The sequence below is a fragment of the Gobio gobio genome (assembly GCF_949357685.1).
Source record: "Gobio gobio genome assembly, chromosome: 22".
Taxonomy (NCBI): domain Eukaryota; kingdom Metazoa; phylum Chordata; class Actinopteri; order Cypriniformes; family Gobionidae; genus Gobio; species Gobio gobio.
In genome coordinates, this window is record NC_137118.1 from 42,945,320 (window position 1) to 42,964,455 (window position 19,136).

Consider the following 19,136-nt stretch of genomic DNA (forward strand, 5'->3'; position numbering starts at 1 on the left):
CCCGCACGCAAAGCCTACAGGCACCACAGCATAGCCATACAGTTTAAGTTCACCCACACTTTATATAAATAAAAAGGTTTACAGTGCAAATACTGTTGTTGCATATACTGTGCATAAAATTTGAAAACATTTGCAAAAAACACCACTGTATCATTAAAAAAAAAATTGTAAACCTTTAAGTAACCATTTTTTAAACATCTATAAACATTACATTTACATAGATAGACGGACCATATTCCTAACACTTTGGGAATACTTAAGGGTTATTAGTTGTTTTGTAAACTGTCTATAAACATTATCTGGATGGTTATAATAAATTTGCAACAGATGACTATAATACCTTGTTAAATAGTTAATAAACAGTACCAGTAAAACATGTGGGCAGTACCAGTAAAACATGTAAACAGTACCAGTAAAACATGTGGGTTGTCCTGATACTGTACTTCAAAATGTAACAGTGTAAAAATTGCCACAGAATAAAGTAATTGTTCAAGATCCATTGGTAACTTATAAAAATAATGTCATATTTGCAAACTGTCACTACCGTATATCCCGACACTAGCACATTAAGATAAGCTATGAAAAAAATAATGTTCCTCTGCCTCTTTCTGGTTAAATAATGTTTATAATAATTGTTAATATAGCATGCTATGCCACTTTCATCAAAACCTATTACAAAGCTATAGCAATGTCAAGTCATTCCGTCTGGTCGAAAAAAAAGTTGCACTAAGTGTTCGTTACAAGCAGCATTTGCCGTCAGGCAGGTAACGATAGCTAACATAAACATATTTTTGCTAGCCTACCTGCTGCAAACTTACACCATTTTTGTACAAGACAAGTAGAGCTATTTTTTCCAGTGTAATTTATCACATACCACTATCTTGTTTTTTCTTATCCTCCTCTTCCTTTCTCTTTTTTCTTTTCTGGCTTCCTGAAGCATAAAATTCCGCTTCAAAACCGAGGATGTTTTGTATTTTGCCGCTGCAGAGATCGCGTGGTTGGCTGCTGTCAGCGACTACTGAGAGGGGGTCCCTTAAGGGGGATCCCGATAACTGTGTCATTGCACTTTACTGCATTGACTATCAATGGGGCGCTCACACAGTTTGTTGTTTCATTTTATTCTTAACCTGTCGTTGTCTTGGGGCCCCAGGCCAGCTCGGGGCCCCAAGCAATTGCTTGGTTTGCCTGCCTTGTCGCGACGGGCCTGTACCCTTGCGATATGCATATTGCGATATATACATTTGCGATATTTTGATAACTACGATATATTGCACAGCCCTAATAACAACATAATGAAGGAAAAATGGGGCGAAAGGTTTTATACTATATTATATATATTTATTTATTTATTTATATAAAAATGTGTGATATATGTATGTATGTATTAGGGTTGTAATGGGACACAGAAGTCATGGGACAGTATGTACCTCAGTTTTGTGGTTACGGTTCGATACAAACAAACAAATTCCCAATTCTATGTTTCTTTTCATTTTTTGGACAGACAGTAGTGCAAATTACAGTTTGTTCTACCATTCAGTCCTCCTGAGGTAGTTTGTACAGTACAGCCTCCTCTTTAGTCTATTAAAGGACAACTCCAGTGAAAAATGAACCTGGGGTAATTAACACATGGTTACCGAGTAGATCGTTCTCTGGGATGCGTTTTCATGAAAATCGAATGTAAAGAGTTTTATCTCTAAAAACAGATTAGCTTATAACGCTAGTATATGGGGCATAGAATAAGTCAAATTAAATAGCTAGTTAATACCAATAACAAGGCTCAAAATAGCCTCACACTAACACGGTAGCATAATGAGGGTCCCTACATGCAAACCGAAGCATTGAGAACTTTGTAAGTGTACAAACAGTTTAATAAGAAGATACTTTATGAAGACAGAACATTACGGGTATACAGACAGGAGCTATCTTGGAAAACAGTCTCGACAAGTCGAGCCACGAACGCTGTGCTAAGCAGCGATAATTCCTATCGACCAGCTCACTTAGCTTTATTAACTAGCAATTTAATTTGACCTATTCTGTGCCCCATTTACTCGCGTTATAAGCTAATCTGTTTTTAGAGATAAAACTCTTTACATTCGATTTTCATGAAAACGTATTCCAGAGAACGATCTACTCGGTAACCATGTGTAAATTACCCCTAGGTTCATTTTTCACCGGAGTTGTCCTTTAAGCTCTAAATGGAGCAATCTTTACAAGTTTTAAACTAGCTTTATGTTAGAAATCTATTAAACTAGCATCATATCAGTTGCACGAGTGAATCACTAAAGCATATAAGCAGCAGTGTGTTCTGTATGTGTTTATGCAGCAGCAGCAATCTACTGTTATTTCTGTTTTATACACTGTTTAGCATGGATATGAAAACAATTCATATTTAGCAGTATAACTTTAATGACGCATTCATTTATTTCCAAGAGCAGTGTTTTCAGTAGCTATGCTAAATGTGTGTGCTTGATTCAGATGCTAATTGTGTTTGAATCATGCTAAATGAACAATCAAAACAGTTAAACTAAGTGTCATGTTTATAGTCTCATGGAGTGATTTACTAAGCTTACTAAGCATAATCACTGCGGCACGTCTTGTCTTCAACGAGCCCAAGAGTCACACCTCTCTTCATCTCTGCACACTCGCTGCTCGCATCAAGTTCAAGGCGTTGACGCTTGCTTACAGATCCACCTCAGGCTCAGCACCCGCATACTTCCACTCGCTCCTACGGGTCTACATTTCTTCCAGAAGCCTATGTTCGGCAAATGAGCGACGGCTCGTGGTACCATCACAGAGAGGCACAGAACGTTTTCGTTCACTGTTCCTTGCTGGTGGAATGATCTCCCCGCCTTCATCCGAAATGCAGAATCCTTGACAATATTCAAAAGACAGCTGAAAACTCATCTCTTCCGTGAGCGCTTAAAGGATTAGTTGACTTCAAAATGAACATTTCCTGATCATTTACTCACCCCCATCTCATCCAAGATGTCTGTGTCTTTCTTTCTTCAGTCGAAAAGAAATTATGTTTTTTGAGGAAAACATTTCCGGATTTTGCTTCACATAATGGACAAACCGAAATGTTGAAGGTCCAAATCAGTGCAGTTTCAAAGGAAGGGCTTCAGAGGCTCTGCACGATCCCAGACGAGAAATAGAGTCTTATCTACACTCTAAAAACAATGGTGCTATATGGCACTTAAAGTGGCTCTTTGGCTTGTAATCATAGGGGAACCTGATAAGTGCTGTATAGCACCAAATCTTGGTGCTTCAGTGGTTCTTCACCGGTTCTTCGGGATGATTGAGGTGCTATATAGCACCGCTACCTTATACAGAACCTGTTAAGATATTGTGCTATATAGCAGGGGTTTTCAAACTGGGGTCCAGGGACCCCCAGGGGTCCTCCAGAAGGTTCTAATGCTGCGTATACACCAAACGCAAATAGAGCGTCTGGTGCGAGTGATTTCAATGTTAAGGCAATGGAAAGGCGCGTCCGCCTCATTCGCGCGTCCAGTTCACACGAATGACGCAAATTGGACGTGAATTGAGCGTCTTGCGTGATACGCGCGTTACACGCGGGTGGTGCTTTTGTGCATTCACGCGTTTGAAGCGATTTCGCGTCTGACGCCCGAATTGAATTTTTTTTAACTTTGCCGTCAATTCGTTAACGCTGCGTTAACCAATCAGGAGCCTGCTTGCTGCGGTCACGTGGTAAAGTGACGTGATGAGAAACCCTGCATAATTTAAAATGACTACTATTGTGTCACAAAATGTGAGAATGTAGTTGTTTAAAGCTCAAATCTGTGGTAGGCCTATATTTATAAAGAGAGTGCCTATTTAAAATAAATAATAATAAATAATTATACACAATAAATAATATTGTGTTTTTGGAGTTGTGAGATCCAGGCGATCACCGGGCACTCAGCGCTCATAACCCCAGCGAGAGCAGCCTTTCCTCGGCCAGTCCTTCTGGCGTCTGCCGCTGGCTCTGATGTCCTGTAGTGGTTCGTCTTGTGTGGATCTAACGTTCGGTCTTTGGTGTCATAATTCTATAATTTGTTGTCTGCCAAATCGTTTTGACTGAGGGCAAAGAGAAGTTTCATAACTTTATTTTTTAAGGATATTTAAATATACATGCAGTGAAGATAATGTAGGCGTTGCCTGGACCACATTTGTGTGGCTATTAATGTTTAATATATATTTTTAATGAAAATGAAAAGAGGCAGAGTGGTGTTTTATGACATATTTTTCCTGAAGCGCCTTGAACGCGTGTCTATTTCGCTTCAAACGCTCGATTTCTACGCGTGTCCAATTCGCCGCGAATGGATTCAAAATGTTCACACGTCAAACTAGACGCGGTAGATGTGATTTTGACGCTCTATTCGCATTTGGTGTGAACGCAGCATAAGGGGTCCCCAGAGAATAAAAAGACAAAGCAAAAATGGATAAAATCTACCGAATATTCTAACGGTTTCATTTCTAAATGTTTCTCTCCTTTCTTGCCGTATACATTCCAGAATTGTCTCTGTTTGCTTTACATCTTTCTAGTGAGTTTCTCTCACTATAGTCCCCTTTATCTCACTCATTGGGGTTGTAAGGCAGTTTTCTTAACACAGTACGTAAGCTGCTTACATTTATTGTGAAATGTGATTATACAAATAATTTTCAATTGAAAATGTTCTTCTTCGGGTTTATACTTCCAACATTAAGTAAAGCCAATTTAAGTTGGGAAACAATATGTTGTATTTATAATGTCACACTTACTATTTATATAACAGTTAAAAAAAAAAAATTGTATATAAAGATTGATGGATTTTAGGAAGGGAGTCCCTCATAAAGGTCCATCATATTTGGGGGTCCTTGCATCATAAAGTTTGAAAACCCCTGCTATATAGCACCAAAAGTGGTTCCCCTATGATTATGAGCCAAGTACCACTTTTAGTGCCATATAGCACCATTTTTTTTTTTTTTTAGAGTGTAGCGAAACCATAAGTCATTTAAAAAAAAAACAAAAAAATGGATTGCATAAACACATCGGAAAGGTCACACTAGACGTAGGCGGAACTAAACGAACGTGCGAGGACTAAAACAAACCGTCTTAACAAAAAAAATCCATCTCCAACTTCAAAATCATCCAACATCGTTGTTTACCTTTTTTTTGCTAAAGGATGTTTGTATTAGTCTTCGCACGACCGCTTTGTAAACATGGGGGCGGGACTTCTGTCTACGTCTAGCGTGACCTTCTCGACATGATTATGTAATCCGTGGAGCATCACAGAGCAGCGCAAGATGGGCAATTGAGGTTAAAAAGTATATACATTTTATTTATTTTTTGAAAATGACAGATGGTTTTGCTAGATAAGACACTATTCCTAAAGAAAGAAAGACATGAACATCTTGAATGAGATGGGGGTGAGTAAATTATCAAGAAATTTTCATGTTGAAGTGAACTAATCCTTTAACATCATCATCATCATCAAATGTTTTTTTTTAAATGCTTTCACTTTCATTTAATCCCTCCCTATTCTAGTTTATGCTACTCTAAGCAAATGTCTGAAACTTTCTATTCTGAGCACTTTTTGCATTTATTTGCCTCTTCACGATGAATTGCTTCCTGTATTCCTCATTTGTAAGTCGCTTTGGATAGAAGCGTCTGCAAAATGAATAAATGTAAATGTAAATAAGTGGAGCATTATGCAGTTGTGTCTATGCGGCAGCAAATGCTTTATTGTTTGTATCTCTGTGAGTATACGCTGTCTAAGCTATGGATGAGCAGGTTAAAGTAAAATAAGCATTCCATTCAACGGGGTACATGTTTAGCTGCATAAAATAATGACACGTTCTTGTTCCAGTTCTAAAACTGGGTGAATATTGCACGGCTGGAAAAGGCTCTCAGTCAATCAGATTCAAGATCCAGAAAGAACTGTTATATACACTGCTCAGGCATAACATTATGACCTAATATTGTGTTGGTCCCCCTTTTGCTACCAAAATAGCCCTGACCCGTCGAGGCATGGACTCCACTAGACCCCTGAAGGTGTGCTGTGGTATCTGGCACCAAGATGTTAGCAGCAGATCCTTTTACTTCTGTAAGTTGCGAGGTAGGGCCTCCATGGATCGGACTTGTTTGTTCAGCAAATCCCACAGATGCTCGATTGGATTGAGATCTGGGGAATTTGGAGGCCAAGTCAACACCTTAAACTGGTTGTGCTCCTCAAACCATATGTTATGGTCATAATGTTATGCCTAATCAGTGTGTATATATATATATATACTTTATTGGAATTATTCATCCAATATTTGCGTGTTATTAGAATTTCACATTGCTCATTAGCCTTTTAATATGCTAACATCAAACTTTCATCATATTGAAATGAATCATATTGAAATGAATTAGTGTCTATATAGAGCGGCTCAGATCGGGTTCTGTTTCAATTTGGACGCCTCCTTTGAAGGCAGCTGTTTCTTTCTCCCAATAAATCCCTGCATCATTTATGAACCGCGTGTGATGCAATCTATGCAGCTCGGACCATAATGCAGTGCATGACATGTGAAACCTTCAGCTCAGGCCAGCACTTCATTTGTCTGTTGTGTCCTGCAGGTGCCGGAGGCTGGTCTCCGCTGGACTCTAATAAGTATCAGTGGCTGGAAATCAAGCTGGAGCAGCGGACGGAGATCACAGCCATCGCCACCCAGGGCCGATACGGGAGCTCTGATTGGGTCACACGCTACCTCCTCATGTTCAGTGACACGGGCCATAATTGGAGACCATACCGACAGGAGGATAGTATCAGGGTAAGGGTTTAACTCCCTGGTGCTGTGCAGCTTCACCTGAGATGGACGAAAACATGCTTTGACAAGATGATAACTAACACAGCGATAGATTTTAGTAAGTGCAGGGCTTGATGCTTCTTTATATTTGGAAAATTTAGGAGCACATAAAAACTTTAGGGGCGCAATGAAAATGCATCAAATAATTTATTTTCCTTAATAGAGGAATTTACAAGCAATACATTGTAATTTATTTGAATACAAAAGTACACTGTAAGATTTTAAATATGCTTCAAACTGTATTTATTTAATAATTATGAAATTATGTATATTCATAATGTTGGATACAGGTAATTTTTTAACAGAAATACCAATAAGAACCTACCAGCATTTTTTAAATATTTCTATTTATGTAAACAAGCATTAAATATGAATGCCTTCCAGTTGCTCATTCAAATATACAGTATGTATGAGGAAGATAAATTATGCACTCTTACAGCCATTTAAAGCATATTACAATACAAACACCATAAAGTAAACTTTGTCATAATTCATCAACAGAAGATCATGTACAAAAATGGAAAGGATTAGCATTTAAACTAGACTTCCGTTCAAATGTTCGGGGTCAGTAAGATACATTTTTTTATGTTTTTGTGTATATTAAGCTCCCCAATGCTGCATTTATTTGATCAAAAATACAGTAAAAATAGTGACATATTATTACAATCTAAAATAACAGTTTTCTATTTGAATATATTTTAAAATGTAATTTATTTCTGTGATCAAAGCTGAATTTTCAGCATCATTACTCCAGTCTTCAGTGTCCTTCAGAAAGAAAACTGATTATCATCACTGTTTAAATCAGTTGTGCTGCTCCATAATTTTGTAGACACTGTGATACATTTTATTTAATCAAGATTCTTTGATGAATAGAAAGTTCAAAAGAACAACAAATATTAGAAATAGAAATATTTGTAATATTAAAAATGTCTTTACTGTCACTTTTGATCAATTGAATGCGTCCTTGCTGAATAAAAGTATTACCAATACCTATCACCATAGATAGCATTAACACTTTCCTCGACAAGCTGATGCGATGAGACCTGTTTTCCTGTTTGTTCATGTGACGTTGGGCATGAAGCCTGTAGAGAACAGCAGCAGTATGCGGTGAGAAGCGTTAGTCACGATTCCGTCTGTCGTCAGAAGCACTTAGTTTAAGACATGAGCGTCTTTTTTCCCCTCTTCTGAGTGTGAGAACTTGTCGCTCCTACCAGTGGAGGATTTGCACCTTGACTCTTGATATATTTCACAGGCCACTTTAGAGCAAATGAGATGCGCCTCCTCAGCAGGAAACAGAGCAATTTGTTCGGCTTAACGCTCCACTCCACCAGACGGCTGATCCCTTCAAAGGCAGTGAGAACGCTGCTCAGCTCGGAATTACTCTGAGCTACGAAAGTCCAAATTGCACACATCTCTGACACATATAAGGACAAAATGAACGTTCCTCCCTCCAAAATAATCCACAATAACTCTACTTTGCCTCTTAAAATGGCTGGAAAATACCCTGACTATAAAAACCGCCTGAGGTGATATGCGGGTGCGGGTGGCCAAGCTTGTGTTTTGCTGGTTTTGTGGTTGTTCAGTCTTAGCCTGACTAGCTGACTTGTAGATTATATATTCTTTATATTTCATAATATAAATATTGTATATATTTATTTTTAATATAATAAATAATTACATTTAAATGTAATATTTATAGTTTATTTAAATGTGTTTATTAGTTGTTTTATTTATGTATTTAATATATATATATGTGTGTTGATATTTGTTTATTTTTATTTATGTATGTTTAATATATGTATTTTTTTTTTTAAATACTTTTTTTATTTTATTTTTTATTATAGAAACCTGAATGCACACAGACTCATGGGGACTCGTGTCACTGTGGGGACCTAAATTGCGGTCCCCATGAGGAAGCAAACTTATAAATCATACAGAATTAGCTTTTTGAAAATGTAAAAATGCAGAAAGTTTTGTGTAAGGGTGTAGGTTTAGGTGTAGGGTCAGTTTAAGGGGATAGAATATACAGTTTGTACAGTATAAAAACCATTACGCCTATGGAAAGTCCCCATAAAACATGAAAACCCAACTGTGTGTGTGTGTGTGTGTGTGTGTGTGTGTGTGCGTGCATGCATGTGCGTTTGTGTTCATATGCTGTGTAATAATATGTTGGGAAGGTTACTTTGGAAATGTAATAAGTTACAGATTACCGTATTTAAAATGTAATAAGTAGTGTAACGATTTCAATTACTGTATTAAAGTAATGTAAACGATAAAATTTGATTACTTTTCTAAATTTCTAACAACTGTTTTCAACTGTTAATCATTTTCTAACATTTAAGTGTTTTATGAATTTCCTTCATCACTTGAATTAAAATGACAATAATTCAATTTTAAAGCACAGCCATCACAAAATCAGACTTTAGCTCCTCTTTTTACTCTGAGATTGTTCTGAGGTTAAATACAGATTTCTGGATGAAATTATTTTTACATTTCCAGCACAGGAACGCATTTTTATCACTCACCATGGTGGCAACTCTCAGACAGCTTGTAGCCTAAAGCTTTCAGCGGCAATGTGGATTGATGTAATTGGCAGACGCTGAAAGTTCAAACGAGAGCCAATCAAAAGCATCAGAAAAGCATTTATTTTCTAAAAGGCCTTTAAATGGCAGGAGGCATCCAAAACAGACAACGGCAAAGCAACAAATTAATTTTATTCAACACATCCTAGCTTTTCACAGAAAATATTCAGATGTAACCCCCTTTATAATCTTTTTCTGTAACTGTAATTTAATTACACTTTTTTTTCTCAGTAACCGTAACAGATTACAGTTACATTTATTTTGTCATTAAATTACGTAATACCTTTACATGTATCTAGTTAGTCCCCAACACTGGTAATAATGCATCTCATGTAAACTATACCTAAGAAACACATCAGCCTGTTAGTCATAGACCTGCCTTTGTTGTGAGATCAGCATTTTTGATCATCAGGTGTGGATGTTGCTGGACAAAAAGTGCCTGTATTGATTTCCTTTAAAACAGTGCCTGAGTGCGGATGTATCTGCTCATTGACCCATGGCGATTTGAATCGCTCCGGTCGTCACGGGGTCTCGGCTCGTATTAAGTACAACTTAAGTTATAGACTGGTCTCGTCATGTGAACCCGCCTGAGTTCAGGATCGACATTCTGCTTCTTTATGATCCAATGGGAAACCATTAAAGATGCAAGACCGCATTAAAGCATCATGTCAAACCACAAATATCATGAAAGGTCACGTAAGGCTGTTGTTCTTTCTATTTGAGGCTTTCTCTGGGAACTCCAACGCCGACAGTGTGGTGATGTACAAACTACAGCATGCAGTGATTGCTCAGTATCTCAGAATACTGCCGCTGGACTGGAACCCCAATGGGAGGGTCGGATTGAGGCTGGAAGCGTACGGATGCCAATACAGTACGTATTTAACATTTACGGATCATTTAAAGGTCCCGTTCTTCGTGTTTTTTTGAAGCTTTGATTGTGTTTACAGTGTGCAATATAACATGTGTTCATGTTTCGCGTGTAAAAAAACACAGTATTTTTCACACAATGTACTTATCTGTGTACCGCTGTTTTCACTGTCCTAAAAACGGCTGGTGATTTCCTCTTTCTATGAAGTCCCTCCTTCAGAAATACGTAACGAGTTCTGATTGTGCCAGCGCTTACCGTGTTGTAATTCGACCGCAGCTTAGCGCACGTGCCAGCAGTTCCTGTGTTGTGATTCGACAGCAGCTTAGCGCATGTTGGAAAGATCACGCCTCTTAACGGAGAGATGTATGCGTTCAATAATCTCTACAGCGTCCCTGGGAAAGCCAAACAAAGGTGATTTGACTCCTGGATGAAAATAACAGCGTCTCGACGACATGGCGATAAACACACTCAACGCAACAGTTCCTTTTCTCCACGCGACACGTCCGTTTCTCCACGTGGGACAGCAACAAGACCGCGCCCCCTTTTTCGCGTTTCTTTGTGGGCGGAGGTAAGTCTGTTCTACTGCTCTACTGACGTAATTAAAGAAGGAAGTACCAGGATGTAGTCCAAGCCAGCCGTTCGCTGTAGGCTTTGAAAGGGAACTTCTGTTAAATAAAATATCTCGCTTGGCATTGAACTTTGAGCTTTATAATTTTACAGGTATTATTTATGCTCTAACAGCAACATTACACACTAACTAAAGTTTGAACAATGGGATCATGCGGAATGGGACCTTTAACATCTTTCATGTAATTAAATGACATGAATTGTTTTATTTTTTCATACATTCATTCATTTAAAGGTGCACTGTGCAACTTTTCCGTCCGCTAGAGGTCGCCTGTGTCGTAGTTTGATGACGGCACGTTTGAGCGCAGAATCCTAGGACATGTGGTCTTCACCTCACAGCCGGTGGGAAAGAATCGGGATAGGACTAGGACAGAAATCATGTTCATAGATGCGATTATTAACGTTACTATAGTATGAAGAAGAGCAGGGCCGAGTGTTGTGGAGCTGAGGAACTGCTGCTAATAAGATGAACGCAACACACGCCTTGCGAGCAGCGGGACTTTTATTATGGCATAGTCGCCGGCGGGACTTTTATTATGCCACTTCCGCATTTCCGGTCATGAGTATGAGGTAACGCAGCTCTGTTTATCATATTAGACACATCTGAGTGTGTTAATGATGTGATGGCGTTACTCTGTGCGTTCTCTCGGCGGCTGCTATGACACTTGTTCACACTACAGTGAGAGTAAAGCGTTTCTGCAGAATAAAACCGGAAACCGAGGGGAACGCAGATATGATGCCATTGACAGGCGATTCCCGCACACGTCCCGGTTCCTTGGTTAAAATAGCAATTTTCTCACTCTTTACAAATAGTTGGAAACATTTGGGATATTGTAAGTACTCAACTGAACAAAATATATAACACTGGCCTAGTAGTTTTTGGATATTTTACTGAAAATATTTTACATAGTGCACCTTTAATATGATTTAAGATCTTTCGTGTTATGAAATGTATTTATTTATTTTAATATTAAAATTATTATATTAAGTTTAAGGACTCTCCCTCAAGTCATCTTAGATGTATGACTTTCTGATGAACAAAATCGGAGCAATATTATTGAAAATCTTGACTCTTCCAAGCTTTATAATGGCAGCGAACAGGGCTCAGGAGTTTGCAGCTCAAAAAGTGCATCCATCCATTATAAACGTACTCCACACAGCTCCAGGGGTTAATAAAGGCCTTCTGAAGCGAATCGATGGGTTTGTGTAAGAAAAAGATCAATATTTAAAACGTTATAAAGTAATATATCTTACCATGGATGTCAGTCGAACTTAGCCCCGCCCACAACATTTGAGTTTGGGAAGTTCGGTCTGGACTTGTTCCGTTGTGGAGCAACTATGCTCGAACCAGAGCTGTTCGGGCCAATCAAATTGTCAGGGCGGGCTTTATACGATGATGGACAGATGATCAACAGTAACAAAATCATCCACGTCACCAACTTGGGCACTTGGGTGGAATTTGTTCTAATCCTAAACTGAGAACTTGTTCGTATATGTGTTCACCTTTACCATTTCTCTCAAAAATGATGATCGTGTTGGTAAGTACTCTGTGTATATTTAAAATATTTTTTACAACACCGGCAAACATCGTTTACACCCATCTTCTTCTTCCAGCGTGCGTGCAGACAGGGTTGCCAAGTTTTTACAACAAAACCCGCCCAATTGGTACGCAAAACTAGCCCAAAACAAGCCCAATAGCTTTCCGGGGGGGTTCTCTGGAAAAAATGGCGTTTGGGGGGTAAAATATGTGTTTTTTTGGCAGAGTTGCCTGGGTTCCTGGGTCTAAATATCACATAAATGATATGGGGTCACTTCAACCTGCGGACATGGAAAAACAGACAGTGATTCATCTTTTATAAATCGTTAAAATATGAAATATATGAATATGAAAATATGAATCTATTAGTCTGTGACGCTGTGAGCACAGAGACTGTTGTGTAAACTGTAAGTATTTAAAATGTTTAACTTTTTGATGTTTAATATGAATAAATAGCACTCATAAACGGCCGTCGATGGCATTCTCAAGTGAAACAAGTTGAGGCTTGGACCTAGGAACTGCGTTTCTTACGTCACGACTTTCTGCTTAAGTTGAATACGGAAGGTGGTCTATAAATGAATTCAGAATAAAAATACACTGTATAACAATCAAATGAAATCAGTATCAACAAAATCCATCTTTGGATTTGCACGTACTGTATTAAATAATTGAAAAAATGATCTACATTTTAAATATAAAACTAAAACCGTCAGTAGTTCATTCAACTGAATCGTTAAAAATAATAATATAATAGTTCGCAAATTTAGGATCATATAATTGAATCATGTACTCTGATTCGTTCAAATACGTTTACATGGACAACAGTTAATCTAATTATTGACCTTATTCTGAATAAGACAATATTCTGATTAAGGTGTTTACATGAGTTGCTTTTAGAATATTCCGTTCATGTTCCCGTTTTACATGTTACAGAACATAGTTTGATTAATGGCACATCATTACGTCCCCATGCCACGCTACGCTGTCCGACGTCCAATCAAAGCGCGACTTTGGCAGGTCTGTTAAAATTCAATGGGCTCAGGCAACCGGCTTTAACTTTACCTGCGGGTGTCGTTGTTGGACAGTGTTACTTTATAAAAAATGACAGATTTTTATACTTTTTAATGTATTTGTTTTATATATATATACATGTATTATATATTTACGTTGTTTTATTTTTGTAATATTATATATTGTCTCTTTTAGTTTTTTTTTAAGATACACTGCCCCTCTTGCCTCCTTCTTGACAGCCTACATTTCGAATAATAGCTTTGATTAATGATGAAAAAGATTATCAAAATCGTGATTGTTTGGATTGTGTTTTCCTGCCGTCGAGCCACCGGCATTCACTGAATGACCCATATGAACTGTTAACTCGAGAACCGCTGTACGTTCGGTAGGACACGCGCATGCTCAGTATCAGCTGCTCGTGAGTTCTCAACAGTTCTCTCAGCACAACATGTCTCCGTTCAATGAACTGTTGGAGTTGCTAGAGTAACATATACATCAGGATGTTAGTTTATTTCTAGTCGGAGGGACTGTCACTCATGTCAGAAAGTGAGAAACTTTGGTAACTTGTGGATCAGCGCTGACTCGAGACGCGAACCGGTTGGAACGATTCAGTCCGATTTGGTGAACTGGTTCGACCGGTTCACTAAAAAGAACCGGTTCAAAAGAAAGTTTCGTTCACGAACCGGAAATCACTAATGTGCATAAAAATAGGTGGATGGAAACATAGCTAGTGTCACATTTGCGTGCAGATGTTTGGAAAATCGGCACTCTTGCTTGTGTGATAACTTCTTGTTATGTTATGTTATAGCCTAAACAGTGCTTGAAGTGGAAAAAATAAAGTGCCGGTACTCACCAGAGGGGGCGGGGCTTTGTTGGGGGCATGGTTATGGGGGGATTGTTTAGTCAATAATTCAAGAAGGTCCGTATTTTAAAGCTCTTTCTAACTTGTTTTCAGCCTTAGAACTAACATATAGTTCTTGTAATTGTTTAACTAAATCATTTGTTACAATAAGGGTTTATTTACAAAGCAAGACCTCATTAGGCTACCATGCAATGTTAACTTTTTTCTTTCTTTTTTCTAATCAAATAGCAACACAGTTAGAAACTATAGCTACAACATGCGGCTGTTGTCATCGATAGAAGTAGTGTCACTCTCGTCCTCGTCGTCACCACTTGTGACCGCGACCGTGGCACAAGTGCTTTGTATTTTAACTGAGCAGCTATGGTTGCGTGTTTCACACACCCTCTCCGGACCACATTGAGTTGTTGACACTAGGCTTTTTTGAGATGAGCAAAATCTGCGCAGAACCGATCACCGATGATCAGCGCAAGATGCATGCCGGTTAAAAATGTGTCCGAGGGCGGTCCGCCTTGCTCTGATGTCATGCTGACCTATGTCAAAAAACTCTCGCGAGCGAAAGGCGGATGTGTCGGATTCTGCAGTCGAGCGCAGTGGCTCTCCACCGACTGCGCTGAGCAAAAGCATGATGGGAAACGACTTGCTGACGACACAGCTTAATGCTTATTGGTTTAAACAACCGTGATGAATGGTTCTTTTTTAAAATGTTTGATTTTAAAACTCTGATATATCATGTTTTTATGTTTGAATATTCCCAAACTCTCAGACAGTGCGATCTCTCTGTGGGTTATGTGAATGTTGTCATATATAAAAAAAGTACGTTTTTATATACTTTTTTATATATATGACAACAATTTTATTAAGTTTTTATTAAAAAACAGAATGTAATTAAAGTAAAAATGATTGATAAACACGTCTTTCGAATGGAAATAAATAACAAAAACTTCTTTTTTCTTTTTGTGTCTTGTTCTCCTCACTGCAGCCGCCTAGTCTCGGCTGAATTTCAGGCGAGGCGCATCTCAAACAAGCCTACTGACAGCGGCAAAAGCGACGCATGCACTTTTCACTTGTAAAACTCAAGGGTGTATGGGTAATGTAGTCTCTGCTCGCAAATGAGCATACCGGTATGCTAAAAGCACGTTCTGGGCGCACGGAAAGGTGGCGGTACACTCAAGAGCGATATTTGGAAGTGGCGGTACTGAGTACCGGCGCGTACCGGCCCACTTAAAGCACTGAGCCTAAATATAAAAACAGGAACTCGTCATTTTCTTTTAGTCCTTTTGATGATATTTCCCGCAATTTAGACAGAGAATTGATTAATAGTCTATCGCTCTTTTGGGATTAAAATCCTTTAATGGAGCCGTTTAAAGTAGCCATAGTCACAAATAAACGTGGGCAGATGCGATTCAATACGTGTGTCCGTCTGTGAATTAATGATAAATACAAGTGTACTCCGTTTGTTTGATTATGGCATGGGCGCTCGCGGTCGGAGTCGAGCCCAATGGTAAGTCCGGCCATGGTTGTCATGTGTTATCGCCTAAGAGCAGACGAGTGTGTCCGGTCTTCTCTCAATCAGACGCCAGCCCGACACACTGATATATGATTGGTCTCACAGAGCTCCTGTGTGGCAGCTTTTGTCTTGTGGCTCTTTTCGAATGAGATGTATTGTCGCTGAAATCACACGGGGCAGAACTGCTGGGCTTTAGCGTTTCTGCCATTGAGAGCTGTCAGCCATTAAGAGCCCGTCAACATACATTCAATGTTTATTTGCCTCGTGTGCATTAACACAGACTTTGGATTGTTTCCATGTTCATAAATATAGCAGACCATTAGGGATTGAGTGTTTTGTTTTCCCCCCCCATCCGTTTATACAGATGTATAATTTATTGAACAGATCCTGCAGGTACTGCCCTGTGTCAGCCGGTTGCATCATTTGTGTCGACCTCAGGTTTAAACTCTTCTCTCCACTTACAGCAGTGAAGGTGCTGAGCTGTACCTGAATACATTACAAGTGCCAATAGACCTGCACAGAGACGCTGTATACCGCACTAATTATAATGCACAAAGTTTAATACTTGGCGTCAGGGGTTTGTGGACTCAAACAAACAGATCAATGTTTTGAACACGTCACAGAGTCCCAGTGTTTCACTCTTCAGGAGGTCAAACTACTAATGACTGACACGCCAGAAACAAACTAAACATCTGAACATCACACTCCAAATATTTATTTATTCATTCATTCATTTATTCGATTATTGTAGTTTGTTTATTAATTTATGCATTATAGTTCAGTATTTATTTATGTATTTATTCATAGCTCATTATTTATTTGATTATTTTAGTTTGTATTATAGTTTTTTTGTTTATTTCTTATAATTCATTATTTTGTTCAGTTTATTTATTTCGACAGTTCATTATTTATTTGATGATTATAGTTTGTTTGTTTGTTTGTTTGTTTATGCATTATAGTTCATATTTATTTATTATAATTCATTAACTAGTTCAGTGTATTTATTTATACATAGTTCATTATTTATTTGATTTATTGTAGTTAATTCATTCATATAAATACATTATAGTTCAGTTATTATTTATTTGTAGTACATTATTATTTATTAGCTTATTGTAGTTTATACATTTTAGTAAAATTCTTTATTAGTTTATTTATTATAATTCATTATTTAGTTCAGTTTATTTATTTAGACAATTTAATTATTTATTTGATTTTTTATAGTTTATTTTTTTATGCATTATAGTTCATTTTTATTTATTTATTTATTATAGGTCATTGTCTAGTTTAGTTTATGTATTTATACAAAGCTCATTGTTTATTTGATTATTGTAGTTTATTTATGCATTATAGTTTAGTATTTATTTATAGTTCATTATTATTTATTTGCTTGTAGTTTATGTATTATAGTTCATTTTTATTTGTGTATTTGTTGTAGTTCATTGTTTGGTAACACTTTAGAATAATGGTCATTAGTTAACATTATTTAACTACATTAGTTAACATTAACTAATAATGAACTGCACTTATAAAGCATTTATTAATCTTTGTTAATGTTAATTTCAACATTTACTAATGCATTATTAAAATCTTGTTATCATTAGTTAATGCACTGTGTGAACTAACATGAACAAACCATAAACAGTTAACTAACGTTAACAAAGATGAACAAATACAGTAACAAATGTACTGCTCATGGTTAGTTCATGTTAGTTAATAAATTAACTAATGTTAACTAATTACCATTATTCTAAAGTGTTACCCATTGTTTATATCAGTTTATTTATTTATTTTACATTATTGTTATTTATTTTTGTTCGCTATTATGTATTATTATTCATAATTTATTTATTAATCAAAGTTCATTATTTATAATTTTTTTTAGATTATTATATATTTTAACTCATTATTTATTTGTTTGTTTGTTTGCTGCTTGTTCATTTATTTTAGTTCATTACAATTAAATTACTGAATTAATGTCAAGTCTTATGCTGCGTTCACACCAAACGCGAATAGAGTGTCAAAATCGTGTCTACCGCATCTAGTTTGAATCCATTCACAGCGAATTGGACGCTCGTATAAATCGAGCGTTTGAAGTGAAATAGACGCACTTTCAAGGCGCCCCAGGAGAAATGTCATAAAACACCACTCTGCCTCTTTTCATTTTCATTAAAAAATATATTAAACATTAATAGCCACACAAATGTGGTCCAGGCAACTCCTACATTATCTTCACTGCATGTATATTTAAATATCCTTAAAAATAAAGTTTTCTTTGCCCTCAGTCAAAACGTCTCGGTTACGTATGGTAACCCTCGTTCCCTGAAGGAGGGAACGGAGACGTACGTCGGACGCACCGACGAATTGGGGATCACTTCTGGGAGCCCCTATCAGCTTCGCGCTATATAGAACCGGCCATTGAACAATTGGCGTGCGAGATTTGCATCTCGCGCTCCGCCCCGCACTGTGGGTATAAACAGGAAGCGAGAGCGAATGCACGCTGTTTTTCACTGAGGAGCCAAATGTAGTGGCTCAACCTGCAGTGATGGTACAGCAACTGTGGCGACGGGACGTACGTCTCCGTTCCCTCCTTCAGGGAACGAGGGTTACCATACGTAACCGAGACGTTCCCTTTCAGTCGGTCACGTTCGACGTACGTCGGACGTACCGACGAATTGGGATCCCTTTGGAAAACGCCATAGTTACTACCACTTCCAGCGCCCAGCGATGAGCCCCTCAGACCCCGATCTAATGCGGGCGGGAAAGTTCACGCAGGGAGAGTCAAAGCTGCTGTTCCGCAAGACCCATTCAGCTGACTGTATTGGATAATGCTGGGAAAGCGTGCCTGTGAAGGCAGCTGCGGAAGCCACATCATGCCCAGAGGGAGTTACCATGTGGAGAATACACGTATGGGCTGGCCGTGGGCAGCACAACATACGGAAGTCCCAGGGGTGGCCCCGGCCAATTAGAGGATGGGGACAACACGCACCTGGGACGGCAGAGGAGACTCTGCCGAGGGAAAGACATGGGCTCGCCGTAGGGAGCCGTACCGTGGAAGAATACACATATGGGACCGCCGTGGGGGTCACTACATATGGAACCCAGCCTAACACAAGTTCCACCAATGCATACGAGTGTTAGACCTGGCGTCGAACGCTCCGCCACGTCCGACTGCCGTGGGTTGCGGAGGACTCAACAGGGTTCGCCGTTCCGGGGAATTCGACTGGAGCAAATAAGCGCACGCATCCGTCTACCATAGGGGAGGGAATGGCGCAGCAAGCCGACACTAGAACAGGCACTTCGGTGTTACTGACTAT

At 38.4% G+C, this 19,136-nt stretch overlaps 1 protein-coding gene across 1 annotated transcript in view; it reads left to right on the forward strand.

The window, feature by feature from the left end:
* Window positions 1–19,136, forward strand: part of cntnap3 (contactin associated protein family member 3) — a 269,897-nt gene that overhangs the window by 76,945 nt on the left and 173,816 nt on the right. Inside the window, exons 3-4 of the mRNA XM_079805074.1 lie at window positions 6,596–6,789; window positions 10,131–10,278. Of these exons, the coding sequence (XP_079661200.1) occupies window positions 6,596–6,789; window positions 10,131–10,278 (342 nt within the window). The remainder of the gene's footprint in view (window positions 1–6,595; window positions 6,790–10,130; window positions 10,279–19,136) is intronic.